This window comes from Mytilus californianus, unplaced genomic scaffold, assembly GCF_021869535.1.
Source record: "Mytilus californianus isolate M0D057914Y unplaced genomic scaffold, xbMytCali1.0.p SCAF_38, whole genome shotgun sequence".
In the NCBI taxonomy this organism is placed as follows: domain Eukaryota; kingdom Metazoa; phylum Mollusca; class Bivalvia; order Mytilida; family Mytilidae; genus Mytilus; species Mytilus californianus.
In genome coordinates this window covers 1,475,446-1,493,723 of record NW_026262688.1, presented here as the reverse complement: position 1 = coordinate 1,493,723, position 18,278 = coordinate 1,475,446, and the positions used below count along the sequence as shown (strand labels likewise).

The 18,278-nt window shown below is 32.7% G+C and overlaps 1 protein-coding gene across 1 annotated transcript; it reads left to right on the top strand.

Moving 5' to 3' along the window:
- Window positions 1-8,399: 8,399 nt before the first annotated feature.
- LOC127736839 (C-type lectin domain family 4 member E-like) lies at window positions 8,400-14,137 on the top strand. The gene is made up of 5 exons (XM_052247426.1): window positions 8,400-8,669; window positions 9,694-9,810; window positions 12,039-12,121; window positions 12,897-12,990; window positions 13,849-14,137. Exons 1-5 carry the CDS (start codon window positions 8,462-8,464, stop codon window positions 14,088-14,090), a joined length of 744 nt encoding a protein of 247 aa, XP_052103386.1. The 5' UTR covers window positions 8,400-8,461; the 3' UTR covers window positions 14,091-14,137.
- Window positions 14,138-18,278: the final 4,141 nt, after the last annotated feature.

Below are 18,278 nucleotides of genomic sequence, written 5' to 3'. Positions count from 1 at the left end.
TCCCAAACAAATTTAAAACAACTTTTTTCTATTTCTTTTAAATATTTCTCTGAAACTATGCAGGCAGATCCCACAAAAGTAAAAATGGGCACAATTAGTGTTTTGATACTCAAATTTTTTCCAAAAATAGTAATATTTCTTTTTTGCCAAGCACAAAATAATTTATTCATCTTTTCAATTTTATTTTTTACCAATTTAGTTTTTCACATTCCTCTCTACAATGCCCAAAGTATATACCAAGAGTTTTAACTGGTCCATTGCTCCAGTTGATTCCCTCAATTTTGTCTTTACATGATTTAAGCTTTCCTAGCCAGAACCCCTCTGTTTTATTTCTGTTTAATTTCAATCCTGAATAAGAACCAAAAATTTCAATTTCGTTCATAGCAACTTGAACATCATATTTAGAACAACAAAATAAAGTAGTATCATCTGCTAGTTGCGAAATTTTTATACTGTCTGCAATCTAATTTGATTCTGATATCTTTAAAATCAGTATTGCTTCTTAATCTTGACGCCATGATTTCCACAGATAAAACAAATAATAATGCAGATAAAGGACATCCTTGGCGTATACCCCTGGTGTTTTTAAAGACATCAGATATCCAACCATTATTCATAACACATGTTTGAATATCGCTATATAAAGTCTTAACCCATCTGATAAAAGATTCATTAAATCCAAAATGTTTTAAAACTGAAAACATAAAATTCCATTCTAGAGAGTCAAACGCTTTAGAAAAATCAACAAAGATTATAACCCCCTCAATGTTGTATAAATCAGTGAAATCAATAATATCTTGTATCTGTCGAAGATTAAAACCAATAAATCTATTCTTTACATATCCAGTCTGGTCTTCTTTAATAAGTTTTGGTAAGATTTTTTTCAATCGTTGTGCTAGAGCGTATGATAGAAGTTTCATGTCAATATTGAAAAGAGAAATAGGACGGTAATTATTTAGTGACAATGGATCACCTTTTTTAAATAATAGCGTTAATACACTTGTACGCTGTGAGTATGTAAGTGTTTGATCTTTATATCCAATATTAAGAATGTTTACTACTATAAACTTTAATTTATCCCAAAATTTTCTATAAAATTCAACTGTTAAACCGTCTAATCCAGGGGATTTATTAAGTTTCATTTTATAAATAGCATCTGAGCATTCTTCTACTGTAATATCCCCATCGCAGAGTGATTTATCATTTTTATCCATTTCTTTCTCGAGTTGTGTCTCAAATATATATTTATCGCTTGATGTTTTATCATGGCTTTCTAATCTAATGGTGTTTATATATCTCAACTTGTTCGATTCGCCCGTGTATAAGACAACGTATTTGATTTTAACGAAAGAAATCTCTGTATTACTGAAAAATTATTACAGTAGGGTTTTTGATATCTCAAACTAGTCAAAATATTTACTAGATTTTATCATCGGTACAACGACATCATTCGTAAATATAAATCAACATGCAGACATCTTATACATTCAGGTATTTCTCATCCAATCTTTTATGGTAATATTCTATACAAAGCACAAAAAATGTCGTCATTCACCTCAAAAGCTAACCAAACCTTTAAACAGACTTATTCAGAAGGGATATAGTTACGATACTGTTGTCAGGTCATTAAAGATGATATATTTTGGAATTGATATTGATTCGCTCATAAGGTCTTTGCATTGGAAATAAACACATTTTTTCTAAAACCAGTTGTTGGCATGATACGGGTTATGTTCTTCACATATATTTTATGATGGTATGATACTAAACCCCTAACGGGAGGAATTGTGCTTGATTTTCATACGATGATGACATAATCTTTCAATCAGTTCAATTGAGGTCTGTAGCTGGCATGTCAGTAACTGCTAGTAGTCCTTTGTTGATTTATGTTTCATTGTAAATTTGCATATATTCTTCTGTTACATATTCTGACATCAGACTCCGACTTCTTTTAAACTGAGTTTTACTGTGGGTACTGCTGTGTGTTTGTTAATTCTACATTGGCTAGAGGTATAGAGGGAGGGTTGAGATCTCACAAAACATGTTTAACTCCGCCGCTTTTTTGCGCCTGTCCCAAGTCAGGAGCCTCTGGCCTTTGTTAGTCTTGTATGTTTTTTTTTTTAGTTTTAGTTCATTTATATGTTTTCGAGTTTAGTGTGACGTCCATTTTCACTGAACTGGTACATATTTTTGTTTAGGGGCCAGCTGGAGCCCGCCTCCGGGTGCGGGATGTTCTCGCAGTGTTGAAGACCCATTGGTGGGCTTGGGCCGTTTTCTGCTCTTTGGTCGGGTTGTTGTCTCTTTGACACATTCCCCATTTCCATTTTCCATTTTATTACACCACTTCATTCAACGGAACGGTAAGCGTCTTCTGGTATGCAGTCATAGCCCGCAATTCGTATCCACATTCAATCAAAATACCACAATCATAAAATAGGACACAGTCGGTAAAGTTAAAAACTAGACGACTATTCTGTTATCGAAAGATCTAACACTGCAAAAACCTGTCGCTAGTAAGTTGAGATACAGATATATCGTATCAGTCAACAAATTCGTGACGGTGACTGTGACACTTATGAAATGTCGATTTCAGTCGGTCTTCCTCGTAATAGTTTGACCAGTTGTTTTGCAAGGAGCTGACTTTTCTTTTATTCGTCATTTTTTATTCTCGTATATTGGGTTACGATCTGCCTTGTACGTACATTATTTTGTTTGATTTAACAAAAAAATAAATTCTTGAGATTTTTTGATATGCTGAATGTAACCGTGTATTTAGATTTTGGACATTGGACCATGATAGGTAAAAGTCCAATTTCAAGAATTTTAGTTCTTTGATCAAATTTATTCTGTGTCAGAAACCTATGTTGTGTCAACTATTTGATCACAATCCAAATCAAGGTACATTTAGGGTAAAGAAATTTAGTTTTAAATGTTAAGTCATAACATTAGAAATGTTTTTCAAGAAATAAAATCGGCATCTCATGGGAATCAACTGTGCTCCTTTTCTTGTCGACTTGTTCCTTTATTGACATGAAGCTGACTTCATACAAGAAGTTCATAGGAAGAATGAAAATAAGTAAGCAGTATCCTTTAACTTCTCTTCCCGCTATATAGATGATGTTCTCTCACTAAATAATTCAAAATTTGGTGACTATGTTGAACGCATCTATCCTATCAAACTTGAGACAGAGGATACAACAGATACAGATAAGTCTGCCTCATATATTGACTAACATCTAGAAATTCACAATGAGGGTCGGTTAAAAAAAAAATTATTACAAAATAGATGATTTCAGTTTCCCAATTGTGAACTTTCCATTTCTATGTAGCAACATTCCAGAAGCACCTTCATACGGAGTATATATCTCCCATTTGATACGATATTTCATGGCTTGTTGATAGAGGGTTGCTGCTTACAAGGAAGCTATTAAACCATGAGTTCTAATTGGTGATTTTGAATTCATCCCTTCGTAAATTTTACGGACGCCATCACCAGTTGGTTGACCGTTATGGAATATCTGTTTCATAGATGACGTCGGATATGTTCTAATTGTCGTAACGACATTCTCGTTCCCTTTGCCCGAATGTGACCTACCGAATTAGACATATCACCGGGTTTGTACTAGAATGAGCAGCACGACGGGTGTCACATGTGGAGCAGGATCTGCTTATCCTTGCGGAGCACCTGAGATCACACCAAGTTCTTGGTGGGGTTCATGTTGCTCAGTCTTTGGTTGTCTATGTTGTTTTGTGTACTGTTGTTTGTCGGTTTGCTTTTTTCTTATTTAGCCATGGCGTTGTCATTTTTTTTCGACTTATAAGTTTAAATGTCCGTTTGGTATCCTTCGCCTCTCTTTTTTTATCCGTGTTTATGCTTTGATTTCCCTTGCTGTCAATTTTTACATGAATGACACTTTTTTTCTTATGACATAAATGTTGGTAAAGGGATACTTCTATTTATGTGCAGGAATGGGGCCTCGGTGGCTGAGTGGTCTAAGAAATTCGACTACTGTATCACTAGCATGTCAACACTGAGGTATTGAGTTCGAATCCCGCACGTGGCAGGTGCATTTGACTCCAGGCTTAAATTACCAGGATAGTCAGTTTTCAAGCCGAAAGGCAATTGTTCTCTCCAGCCAATAATAAGAATAAAAACCGACCTCTACGGAATAGCCCATAGTGATGGTAGTGGTGTCTAACATTAACCAATCAATCAATGTATGTAAGACAACTATGACAATGTGTAATTGGTGCCAAAAAATAATCCGTTCATGATGAAATTACTACGACAGTTGAAGTAAACAGGCCAAACGTCCACTGTTAGTTTCATTGCATCGTGAACAACTTATATCCTTCACTTGTCATGTAGGGTTTTCATATCATCAAATTTATTCAAAAAATACCAATACTATTCTTTAAACAAGCATATTATTGCTCGCCGAAAGCTGCACCTTTGTAAGAAACATTGTATTACAGACAAAACTTATTTGTTACATATACAATATTTATAATGGTACCTTACGTATTTTAAGTAAATCAAATCTGAAACAACATCATTTTCTGATATTAAAATATATCAGAAAGCAATTAAACATGGCATTTTTAAATTGGAACTTGAAGTATTGGTTACAAAACAGTTAATATGAAATACTGGGGCACAATTCTACATCAATCCTACGTATACACTGTGTTCATATTGTACAAACGTTTTTGTTTTAATTCCATTCGGAAATTATGCATCATTTGTATATACTTCCACTATTGGGGCTTTAAAGTATCTGGTTTGGTCTGTTGGTTATAGCCAGTGAATGGTGCATGGCAATAATTTGACAAGTTACCTTACTCTGGTTTATACCATGTTTTTCATACGATGATGACATACTTTGTTTACACAGCAATAGCAACGTACACCATAATCCGACTTAGCATCAATACAGACAGTTGTATGCTTATGACACGCTTGTGCTCAACATTAACTCTCACATGCCAACAAAAAGTACAATAGTTCGTTTTATAAAGACAAAAATTTCAATTTATCATGAAAAGTCAATTACATCATTTTCTAGTATAAAGGTCTACACAAGGTTAACAGGAAGGAGAATATTGGAGAAGGACCACAGAAAAATGGGCCGACCAAATAAAATAAAGAGAAAAATTGTTAAAAAAAGAATAAAGAATAGAGAATAATAGGCTGGGTATATATAGAAAATAGAGAAAATGGGGGGAAAAAACAATAGAGAAAAATTGTCAAAAAAAAAATAAAGAATATGGAAATGAAGGATCCCAAGGCAGACCCTCAAGTATACTGTTGAGAGTTAAATATACGACACGAACATTACAATTGGCTACTACATATCAAAGAAAGCTATTCATTTCGTTGGTCTCGTGGTAGCTTGCTCGCTTTCAGCGTGAGAGGTCGTTGGTTCGATTGCAGGATTCGTCAAACCAACATATTGACAGGTTAAGTTTGCTGCTTTTCTTATTTGTACCTGGAATCAAAATCATATTATCAGGTAGACTGTTATAGATTACTGTGGAATGCTACCTAGGCACATAATGTTTGCAATGAAAGATGACATGTTTTATATGGAAACCAGTCAGTTGTTTGCAAAGCAGACTTCATACATCACATTAACATAATTATGATGCCCTGTTATTCATGTTATATTTGCTACTGAAATTTAAACTAAAAATCATCCACCTTCCCTAATGTAAGCTTACCGGGGTTTTATTGTCATTCGTGAATTATTTTGTGTAAAAATGAGGCTAATTATTTTGTGTAAAAATGAGGCTCAGTATAAGTTGTGCCCACCCATAATTGTTAATGACAAAAAAACCTCGACACAAGTTGTAATTCACAATATTAACTGATCAGATACAAAACTAAACGTCTTTAGCCGATTTCGCTCTGCACGTTTCTCATTTCACATGTTTTATACATCTAGACTTACCTTCATCAAGTACGCACGATCCCATTGATAGGTTAAGTAAAAGTACATAACAAGTTTAAATTTAAAAAATCAACATCAACACGACAAAAATGACCCGTCTAACGCCATCTGAGGTCAAATCGGACTGACTGAGTTGTTACTTTATTTTTGGTATGCAATTTCATATGTCATACGTTATTATATAAATCAAGACAAACGCCGGACGTACGAAATGTATAAAGTGTAATTTTCTCTTTATGAATTTAAAATTATATGTATGCATGTTTAAAATCTACTTTTAAGAGTTTACAATCTTCTGTATGACTTTTTATTAGCCATCATTGAATAAGACAAATTATAACAAAGTAGTGTTTCCGGTGGATAATTGGTCAATTTATAACGTATTTCACTATGAAGCAAATTAAACTAAACTATATATACAGTACAGGTCTGACGAAAGATACATCTCGTGTCACAAATAGTTGTTGCATCCCAATTGTTAATACGTCCTAGGTTTAGTTGGTTTAGTGGAATTGTGGACGTCTCAAGTGCTTGGATGATTTGAACGATCCACAGCTGGGGAAACTAGACTAGACGTCTATTTTGTGAGTGAAGACACAAGCACAGAAGCAGACACTATGTGCAAAATATAGGATGACACGTCTTTAAACCAGCACATCTAATGTCCCACTCAGAGTGTAGATCGAGTACATAGCAATGATTTTATTAACATGTTATTGATCTAAATTTGTATGCAATCAATTTCAGTCTTCTTAACATTTTTCAAATAGCCGTGTATATTATGATGTAATGCCCAAATATTTGTTAATTCCTATCTCCTATTAAGGTGGTATTTTATCTTGTATTTTACTCAATGGCAATCAGACTTTACTAAGGAGCAGTCGAACCAAACCTAGTTTAGAAAACCAAATATGTATGTATAACTGCATTGAAGATTGCAAATAAGAACGAGTGGCTGTACAAAACAGGGTGTACATTTAGCTACGCATATAAATAGTTTTGATTTGTAAATATCCCATATTTGTATTCCTTTAACATGTTTAACGTAATGGACATTCAAACGTCATCCAATGGAAGGAACGATTATATTGTGTATAGAGTTTCATTTTCAACAATCATTCTAGATTAATTAAAAATTCAATAAAAAACACTGAAAGACAATGACTAGGGTTCCATCCTCCGGGTGTTGCTCGATTTACCCTAAAACTGCTCCCATTGTAGGAGAAGAAATTCATAGAATGAACAAAACATAAGGATATTGCAGATTTGTTACTTTTTGCATTTCAAGGTTAGTATTACTATGCAATTAACGAACGAAATGGGACATGTCAAAATTAAACGAAATGGGTCATGTCAAAATTAAACGAAATTGGTCATGTCAAAATTAAACGAAATGGGTCATGTTAAAATCAAACGAAATGGGTTATGTCAAAATTAAAGCACCAGGTTCTGAAAATAATGCTAACAACGTTGACATTATGACCCGGTATTGTTGTTGTACGCAGCACACGCTTTTGTTTTATTTTATATTCACAAATGTATGAAAGCAAACTGGAATATAAACATATTGTGTGTCATGTTTTACAATATGTACGTTATTCAAATCAATTCGGTTTGCCTTATTGCTGAACTAGAACATATTTGTATTGTACACTAATTTTTTTTATTTAACGTTCACTAAACGTTTAGTGGCAACTATCAAATTCATATTTAGACCAAACACCAATTAAATAATATATTTAATTAAGTTTTTCAAAATGTTGCTATCTTGACACAGAATGAGATTCACCATTAGTATATCAGGGCATGTGAGATACGAAATAACATGTGCCTATGCACTTATAACTAACTGTAAATCCCGTTTAGGTACAAACAATTTAAAGATAACATTATTGAACATGAAACACAACTGGTTCCCAACTGGACAAAACAGTCTGCTGCCAATGTAAAGCTTCAATTAGAAAATAAATGTAAAAGCGGATCGAGCCAAAAAAAAAAAAAACAAAAAAAACCTGAAGTAACATAAACTCCGGACAAAGAGTTGGAACTTCGGAGGGAGATATTGCAGCTAATATAAGATTATTTCCAAAATGCTATAACAGAAACATTCAATCTAACAATATTCGTATGTTTATGCCAGATACCGATATACTATACAAATGATAATTTAATAACTGTTTAATGAAATTCAACAATTGAAATCATTTCTTTGTTTTGATACAAAGGATCAAAGGATTGGAAAAACACTTAATGATTCAACATATTTTGCACAGATAAAAAAAATGTCCATTGTTATGTTAATGCTGCTGCCTTCATTTTGTCACCTTTGTTTTGCTGTAGTTGAATATTCGTCCAGCCTTAACTGTATTTTGAAAAGTGTAATAACTTTTTCCGGATGTTAACACTTTGAAAGTAGAATACTGTTATACATGTTATATACAGATTTAATTATAGCATGTATAGTATCGTGTTATGAAAATTAATCGTTAAGTTATTCAAGGATTTCAAACATGTCCACGATGTTTATTGTCTGCTTTTTGTACATTTTGACAGTTTTTCATGTTTGCAAAGCTGACGAAAATACAAATATACAAATTCCTTTAATGGATAATGTTAAGGCGCCACTTTTTGCTGATTTAAATTTGTCAAACGTGACGCAACAACTGAAGAGAGTAATTCAACAGGAGGTGAAGCGCAGCATACAAAACAGAATTAATGGTAAGTGAGCAGTATGGACAAAACGAACAAGATTAATGGTAAGTCTGGGCAAACAGAACAGGATTAAGGGTACGTCAGGGCAAACAGAACAAAATTAAGAGTAAGTCAGGGCAAACAGAAACAGAATTAAGGGTGAGTCAGGGCAAACAGAACAGGATTAAGGGTAAGTCAGGGCAAACAGAACAGGACTAAGGGTAAGTCAGGGCAAAAAGAACAGGATTCAGGGTAAGTCAGGGCAAACAGAACATTAAAATAATAAAACGAGGTTTTGGCAAGTTTATTATTACTTTTTAAATTAAATAACGAGAGTTGATATCAAACAATATTTTATTCTCACAAGTTGTTAAACCTATTTCTCTTATGGGCAACACTCTAGTTGAGTTAAATTAAAAATTCCGCGAACAGTATTTTGCACATACAAGTATGATGTCATATGTCCTATTATGGTGTAAAACTTTAACACCTGACATTTAAAAAAAAATTGTCATACGCTTCAGAATATCTAATAAAAGTTTACCAAAAAAGATTTTCAGGTGAAAAGTGTGCGTGTTTTGTATATTAATGATGAAATCAAATATGTCCGTTGCCATGGACGAAATGTACATTGTTTTAACCTTTGGAAGTCATCAATGACTTAACAAATAGCCAATGGAAATGTCGTAATATCGTCTCATGATGATGGATAAGCCAATCAAGTTAACCCAGATTTCCGTGCAATGTGATACGAGAAATATCTCTTAATGCAAGAAATAGATAACAGGCCGCAGAGAATTTTTACTTATTCGGAAGAGAGCAGAATAATATAAACAGACCGATAACCGGAAGTTGTTTACTGTTAATTGTAAAAGCTTGTTTCGTAGTATATTTCTATGAATGTATTGATATTTGGTAGCATTTTGTACAGACTTTTATTTCTATTTGAAAGGACATTTAAGACGTAGCAAAATGCTTTCCTTTTTTTCCCAACCCACTCGAAGTTCGTTGAATAATCATTTGTTATAAGTTTTATTTATTAATTTGACAGATAGTGGGAATTGCGACCGAAAAATTGATGCAATGGAGAAAACCCTACTGGCTCTGGTGTTAAATTATACAAATACACTTAATCAGCTGACACCGACGGTTGAAACCATAGCTTCAGGTACTGGTTTGTTAAATACTTACTTAATTTTAATTCTTAACGATAGATTGTGATCTGTGTTTTTGTACATTTATCTTACTTCAGTAAATACTGTATCAGACATGATTGGATGTGAATATTTCTAGCAAAGGAGTGGGGAGCGGACGGGGGACGACGAGCGCTAGCAAACAATTTATATAACCCCGCCATTTTCTATAAGTGTTGTCTATCATATCTGTTGTTGTTTGCCACATTTGATTTTTCAATTATTGTTTGAGTAGAGTACAGGCCGATTTTTCTATCGTTTGAATTGTTTCGCGTCTGTGGTACAGATTTTGTTCTTTGTGAAAAGTCATACTTGGACGCATAACTTTTGTTATATCAAAATTTTAAAACTGTACAAAGTGCTAAGATATTTAATGTTTTCAGCATGGACCAAAAAAGCAAGAAAACAGCTATTGCTCGCTGCTGGGTGAATTGCAATTGTACAAGTTTAAACGTAGATAAATTATTGCAAACATTAATTTTTATTTTGCACAAACAAAATACTTATTTTTTTTTGCGCAGGTATTTTACATTTGTCAAGTAATTTTATTTGTCAGGTTATATGAATGACAAGAGCAATTTCAATGTAAACCCCTCCCAAATACGTGGCTCGTATAAGAAGTTTTATTAATTTACCTCAATATATTGCGATACATACAAACAAAGGAGATTGTGAATGATTGCTAATGAGATAACAATTCAACACAGTCCATACGACGTTGGGGTAAGCAGCCCAACGTCGTATGGACTATGTTGAACAGTTTTCTCATTGGCATAAAAGTTCTTATACGAGCCACGTATTTGGATGGGGTTTGCATTGAAATTGCTCTTGTCATTCATATAACCTGGCAAATAAAATTACTTGACAAATGTAAAATACTTGCGCAAAATAAACAAGTGTTTTGTTTGTGCAAAATAAAAATGACTTTTTGCAATAATTTATTTATGTTTAAACTTGTACAATTGCAATTCACCCAGCAGCGAGCAATAGCTGTTTTTTTTGCTTTTTTGAGAAACATTGAATATCTCAGCACTTTGTAGTATTTTTAATTTGTATATAACAAAAATTTTTAAGCCATGCAAGATGCTAATAAAACAATAAAAAGAAATAATTCAAAATGTAACGTTTATAGAAATGGTTTGGTAAACGTCATAGAGACAGCAGTAAATCATAAAATTATCAAAAGACTTAGATCATCATGGCGAGGTCCGTATCGATCAGACTAAATATGATAAGATGATTTCAGCAATATAATAACTAGTATCTGATCAATATAAACTGCATTCTTTTTCAAAGTTTGGATAAAAAGTAACATTGTGTAATAAACATCAATGACACAGCAACACACCAGCACAATATATCAAGATTGATCAGTTGGTCATCATAATAAACAGATGTCACAACAATATGCAATCTTCTAAATTGACCCGAGTTTAATAACGTGCAAGACTTTGACCTGACAAACAAATGATAAATGAAATGCAATAAAAACATTACTAGGTTCCTGACTTTAGACAGGCACATTAATATGTTGAAGGTTCATATACTATTTTAAATATCAATCCTTCTCATATTCGTTGCTTGGATTGCTGAAAAAGAGACTAGTACACAAAATAGTATGACATGAAAATATGTACACTCAGATTAAAACTAAACACAAAAATATATGTATATATGATGTACAAACGTACTATCACATGAATATTGAAGAACACGATATCGAAAAATGTAAGGACATTTCCAAATATGTTAAGTTTTCAAATACCATACAAACACTCGATGTGAATTATGATTTAAGGTAGCAATACCGTGTTGAAACAAATGCAATATTAGAAAGGTTGTTGCATTGTGAACATTGCTCAAATCTATTGCATGCTAGGTATTAGATTTGTCTTACATGTATCTATATTCACAATTGTTATCATAATCCGATAGTTGCCGATGAAATAAGAATCTTTAATTTCGTTATACCTCAAGGTATTTTTCAAGCAATCACGTGATCAATAATGTCAAGGATTTCTCATTAAGACTAAAATTACCCAGACGGAAAACTTATCAAGTGACTATTACGAATTTTGATCTCTATGAAATAATTTCTTATTAAAGTAAAACGATTACACTACATATAACATCTATAATTTATAACTATGTAACATCTAGATATTTTGACTATTGAAATTGATTAAAACATTATATTTATCAGCTAACTGTCAAAAGCCATATCAGAAGATAGGAAACGGGTGTTATTTCATCAGCAATGACAAAGTTTCGGGTAATGCAGCATTTGTACGTATAAATTACATGTTATTCTGCGTTTACAAAATTTGCTAGATTGCACCTTTACTTGTAGATATACTTTTTTTTTGTAATTTTTTAAAACAAATGTTATCTTTCATTCAACAAAACTCATTTTCTTGTACAATGTATTTCCTTTAAATAAGATGTGCCTAATACGCATTTCGAGTTGATTCGATCATAGTGGTCAATAATAGGTAACAGTTTTGAAAGAAAACCATAGTTACACATAAAACCTCTGTTAAATCGTTTCATTCATATAAAACATCTTTGCTTGATTTGTACACATAAACTTAAAACTGATAACATTCACGCAACTATAACTGTTTCAACAAGTGGCACAAACTATATTAATAACTGGATCTGACATTCATGAAAACAGTGGTTACTCATTTAATTGATCTGCTTTTGTTTTTATAAAAGGAAAAAATACAAGATTATGCGTGTATTGTATAGCATTGTACCAAATACACGGGAGAATACTTGTATGTGATATTATTATACTTTATACAGAATGCTGAGACATATTTAGGCGACAAAATAATGCCTGTATATTTCCTTTAGGAATATTGCGGGTACGATGTATGGCTTCTGACATAATGTACTAATATCTATTTTAAATCATGTTCACGTGTACTACTATCGATGAGTATGCTTTATAACTATAAGTTACAGTTTTTCTCCTAAATTGTTCATGTTAAAAATTATACCGATATCGGTCCTTAGAATATCTGACTATTCAATGTTCTTCATTCTTTTCATTCAGGCGAGCTGTACAGACCCTGGTGCTTATTTGGCTAACTTTGAAACCCTTGAAGAGGCCATGGCTTTGACCTTATTTATTCAAAAGCAGAAAACAGGTAATTTACAAATATCTGTTAGAGCTTGTTTACAGGTTTTTGTTTAAATAATCTTACAGTCTTCGACAACATTTAACTAAATCTGACGTTTGTATGTATAAGCTAAAACAAATCTGTATTTATTTATAGTTTATGCAACACTGGTGTCCAAGCTTAATGTAAAACTTACTTAAAAAAAGGAAAGAATAACTTCAGAACAAGTTTTAAAGTACAGTAATATCATGTTCTTAAATATTTTTATTTATATCTAATGTTTTAATGTATAATGTGTATAGAATGTACAGTATAAAGAACAGGAGTTAACCGAAATGTTTAACGTAGTTGTATACAAATTTCTCATTCGGGTCATGTTTTTATTATCATTGCCATTTATGTACAACCAATTGAATGACATTCAAGACAGTCAACACTGAATAAAATACTTGTGAGCATTGCTGAAAACTTGTTTTAGATCCAATCAAAAGGTCATACAAAACAACTAGAAGGTTATATTGACAAATGCAAGAAGAAACGCATACGATTGACAGAACAGTTGGTACTGCGAGTTCATATATCATATTATATATATATCTGTTCAGTCCATCTGCGTTGCTATATTCCTTGACTTGCCTCGACTTTTCCAATGTGTAACCAATGTGTTTATACTTGAAAAAAGTTAAGCAGAAATTACGAACATTTATAAGTTTGAAATGATTAAGAAACTAAGGTTTCAACTCCTGTTCAAACACAGCGATGATGATGATGATGATGATGATGATGATGATGATGATGATGATGATGATGATGATGATGATGATGATGATGATGATGATGATGATGATGATGATGATGATGATGATGATGATGATTTTCTTCAAGGTATTCACTACTACGTTGGAGGACGGAACATCAACAGATATCTTCCAAACGGTGATTGGCGGTGGATCAAAAATGGTAAAGTCACAAAGATGACTTATTTTGCCTTTGCTGAAGGACAACCTTCAGGAACAGCTAAGGATGAACAGGACTGCATGTTTTTGTATGCCAATAACAAATACCAGTTTTATGATATTGAGTGCGATAAGGAAATCTATTATGGTGGTTATATTTGTGAAAAATAAAACGTGTTCTATCAGTGTAATTATTAAATAAAATACACATGAAGCGAGATATGATTTTCTTTTGTTTTCACTTAAAAAGGATATGATTTACTTTCAAATAAGCAACAAATCGATCGAACAAGGTTTCCCCCGTACTTGACATCTTCAACAATATGATTGAAAAGCTAAGATCGCAGGATTATTTGTTGATAGTTTCCAACACAGATAATTATATGGTGCGTAATATTGCATTTCCGGTGAAGAAACTTGGTTAGCCCCGTTAAATGCTATATGCGCCAGCTTTCCAATGTCAGAAGCCTGTAATTTATTGGTTGTTGTTGTTTGCCGGTCGGTAACAATATTCTTTTATTATTTTGCAATAAATAGGCCGTTTTTGTAATTGAATTTTTGAATGTTTGTCATGTCGGGCCCTTTTTACAGCTGACTAAACGGAATGAATTAATTTTGCTCGAACGGCGAACTATTTTCTACGTAATTTTACCTATGCTTCATGGTTGTCTCGTTAACGTTCTTACAATATCTCCTTATTTTGTGTAGAAACTTAAATTTTTGAAGTACCGATGTCATAAGAGATGTCGTTGATACCCTCCAAGAACACTTCGGACACACGAGTTCGTGTTAGTCTACCAACATATCTTACATTCTTCTACTGTATACTATGACGTCTTGTTAATAGGAATTTCAAAGAATTTTCTATTTGACTATCTATACCTGTACTTAAGGTGGTACATAACACTACAGGGAGATACCTCTGTAAAAATTAGCTGAACGTTTTAATCACCTTCTATTGTTAAGGAAATATTAAGCTTCTGAATGATCAAAATTAGTGTGTGTCAAAGTACTATATATCTAATGATTTTTTTCCGATACAATGTGTGCTTCAAGTTTTTGGCAATTTTTGTATTTTTGTCAAAGGGTCAAAGTAAATATTTTGTCAAAATTTTAACGAAATTAAACGAGCCAAATTAATTTTAGTCAAGGTGTTTGGTACCACCTTAACTAACGTTATAGCTCACCAAGACTCGAAACAGGTTGCATGCATGTACCTTTGGTTTAGCCTAAACAATGTTGGTTTTTGTTTTACTGTTCAACATGACACTGGTTTTCCTAATGTTGCAAGCATACTCAAGACTTTCTACTACAAAGCCATTTTGACAATACAGTTGAAAACAGGAATCGCAGTACTTAGATTTTGCATTTTCACACTCAAAAAATTAAATTACTAGATTTTACTTAAAACAAGTATTGTTTTTACTCAAATCATGTAAAAAAACAAGTAAAAATGAGTGATTACTAGTAATTCCATGTAATTGTAAGTAATAAGTTAGTAATTAAATGCAAGTATTTTTTCAATGTATCTTAAGTAATTCTTTTTTATATATAATAAGTAATTCTTTTAATACACATTAAGTATTTCTTTTTATTATAGTAAGTAATTCTTTTAGAACACATTAAGTATTTCTTTTATTATAGTTAGCAATTCTATTAATTCACATTAAGTATTTTTTTTAATAATAGTAAGTAATTTACTTGAATTTTGAGGAGTCAAAATAGGATGAACGGATCATATAAACCCGAAGGCAAATATAATACAAGCCTAAACGAAAAAATATAAACAAGTCTAAATTGAAAACAACGTTCAAACCTATGATTGCGTTGGATAAAAACCGCAATTTTTATACGTGTGCATGCAAAACAAATTTCTTGTTAGAGGGGTCTTAATACAGCACAAACAACATTTTCCAAAAGACCAAAAAAGTGAAAAAGTATATTTTAACAAAACGCATTTGACTAACAGGTCGAACAACAAATATTCTTAAGCCCTGCTGACTGCCGTTAGCGATTGCCAAATAAACGGATCACCGATGTAATACAGACAAAATTTCACATACATTTCATTGCATTTTGATAATAACCATCACTGCAAGCTAACCAATCAAGTTTTTAACCCCTTTTTCCTGTTTACAAGCTACTGTAACCATGTAACCTCAAGTTCCAAATTAATTTATAGAAACACAATCAGGCTCTAAAGTTTTTAATTTTTTTATCCAAAAGGCTTCTGTAGTTTTTCTGTAAATTTCTGTTTCAAATACTCTTTCTATGGCGGTAACTTTTAAATTTTTCATCGAATGATTAATATGCTGAATGAAGTGTTTTGTTACCGGATCGTCTGTTTTGTTTGTCGTATTTTTTAAAAGTTCAATAGCATCCGTTGATAGAGTGTATCACCCGTTTGTCCTACATATATAAGTTTTTCGCATTTTGTACAGTTAATTGCATATACTACGCCCACGGTTTTACAGTTTATTTGTCCCTGAATGGTATATTCTTTCCCGGTGTTGTCACAAAATACCTCGGTTTCATTTTGGTGAGCATACTGCACAATTTGTACCGCATATATATATATTCCCTTCACCAAAGGTCCATACGGTGAATCTATTGATATTGATGCACCAATTCGTCCCATCCAATGGCATATATATTTTTATTGATGCATGTTATCCAGTTTGTCACACTACATTAGGGTCTGGATGGGGTCCTTCATTTCTGTATTCTTTAATTTTTTGGCCATTTTTCTCTGTTCTGTATACTTTTTGCCCATTATACTCTATTCTTTATATTTTAGCACCGTGTTAGTCTCTTTTCTTAATTATTTTGGTCCATTTTTCTCTGTTCTTTATTATTTTAATCCATTTTCTCTTTTTTTTTTTTTATTTTTTGCCCATTATTCTCCATTCTGTAAAACCCCATCCACATTCTCCTACATGTATATAGGTAACTAAATGTCGTTTAGAGCTAAATCTTATCTATGTAAATTCCTGGTTTGATTTTTTGCAAGGAAAAAAATATGTCCTGGCATTTTATAGCGCAATTACATGTAACAGTATAAGTTCATTGTTGAAGACACAAAAAATTAGGTAATATTTGTAGGTCATGGTAAGGGGGTCGGAAACAATTTCATTTTTCATGCCTAAGCTCTATTTATTTCTATGTATATGATAATTTTTTACAATTTAATCTGGTTGAAATAAAGAGCAAATTAATGAACAAACAATTAAACTTTGCATGTTTAAATCATCAGAAAATGAAAAAACTCCAGAACTAAATTATAACCAAATAAACAAATAAGCCTGTGACAATTCTGCTTTTATTGGTACCAAGTTGATTAAAATCGTTTTAGAAATGACACCACAATATTTTTTTCTAGTTTTATAAACATAAAGTATATTAGGAAAAATCACAACATGCACGAGCTACAATACTTGTGGCCATGCATGCACTTTATATTCACCTCACATATGATTTCCTCTCATTTTCCAAATTTTTCACTGGACTTTATAATAATTGTTAAAATTTTAGCATTCTTTGAAAAATGACTGAAATAAGGAGATGTGGTATGATGGTTATTTATTGTTGTTACAATAAAAGATACAGTTAAGTCTGCCTCATATCTTGACTTACATCTAGAAGTTGACAATGAGGGTCGGTTGAAAACAAAACTTTATGACAATGAGATGATTTCAGCTTCCCAATTGTGAACTTTCCATGATAATGTAGCAACATTCCAGCAGCGCCTGCATACGGAGTATATATCTCCCAGTTGATACGATACTCCAGGGCTTGTATTTCCTGTCTTGATTTCCTTGATAGAGGTTTGCTGTTCACAAGGAAGCTATTAAACCAAGAGTTCCAAGTGGTGAAGTTGAAATCATCCCTTCGTAAATGTTACGGACGCCATCACGAGTTGGTTGACCGTTACGGAATATCCGTTTCACAGATGATAGCGGATATGTTCTTAATGTCGTAACTACAATCCCGTCCCCTATTCCCGAATGTGACCTGCCGAGTTAGACTTATTACCGGGTTTGTACTAACATGAGCAACACAACATGTGCCACATGTAGATCAGAATCTGCTTACACTTCCGGAGCACCTTAGATCACCCCCAGTGTTTGATAGGGTTCGTGTTGCTCAGTCTAGTTTTCTATGTTGTGTGTTGTGTACTATTGTTTGTCTGCTGATCTTTTTCTTTTTTAGCCATGGCGTTGTCAGTTTATTTTCGACTTATGAGTTTGAATGTCCCTTCGGTATCTTTCGCCTCTCTTTTAAGGATATTTAAACACTTCTTCAACCAAAACCCCTAACTATTAAAGGTACAGTAATTTAATTCTGCTATAAAAGGACCAG

Excerpts from the sequence above, each read along its gene's own strand:
- LOC127736839 (XM_052247426.1), top strand. The coding sequence starts at position 8,462 with ATGTCCACGATGTTTATTGTCTGCTTTTTGTACATTTTGACAGTTTTT. Across the intron at positions 12,122-12,896 it reads TTTCGGGTAATGCAGCATTT|GCGAGCTGTACAGACCCTGG; the intron begins GTACGTATAAAT and ends CTTTTCATTCAG. Across the intron at positions 12,991-13,848 it reads TATTCAAAAGCAGAAAACAG|GTATTCACTACTACGTTGGA; the intron begins GTAATTTACAAA and ends ATTTTCTTCAAG.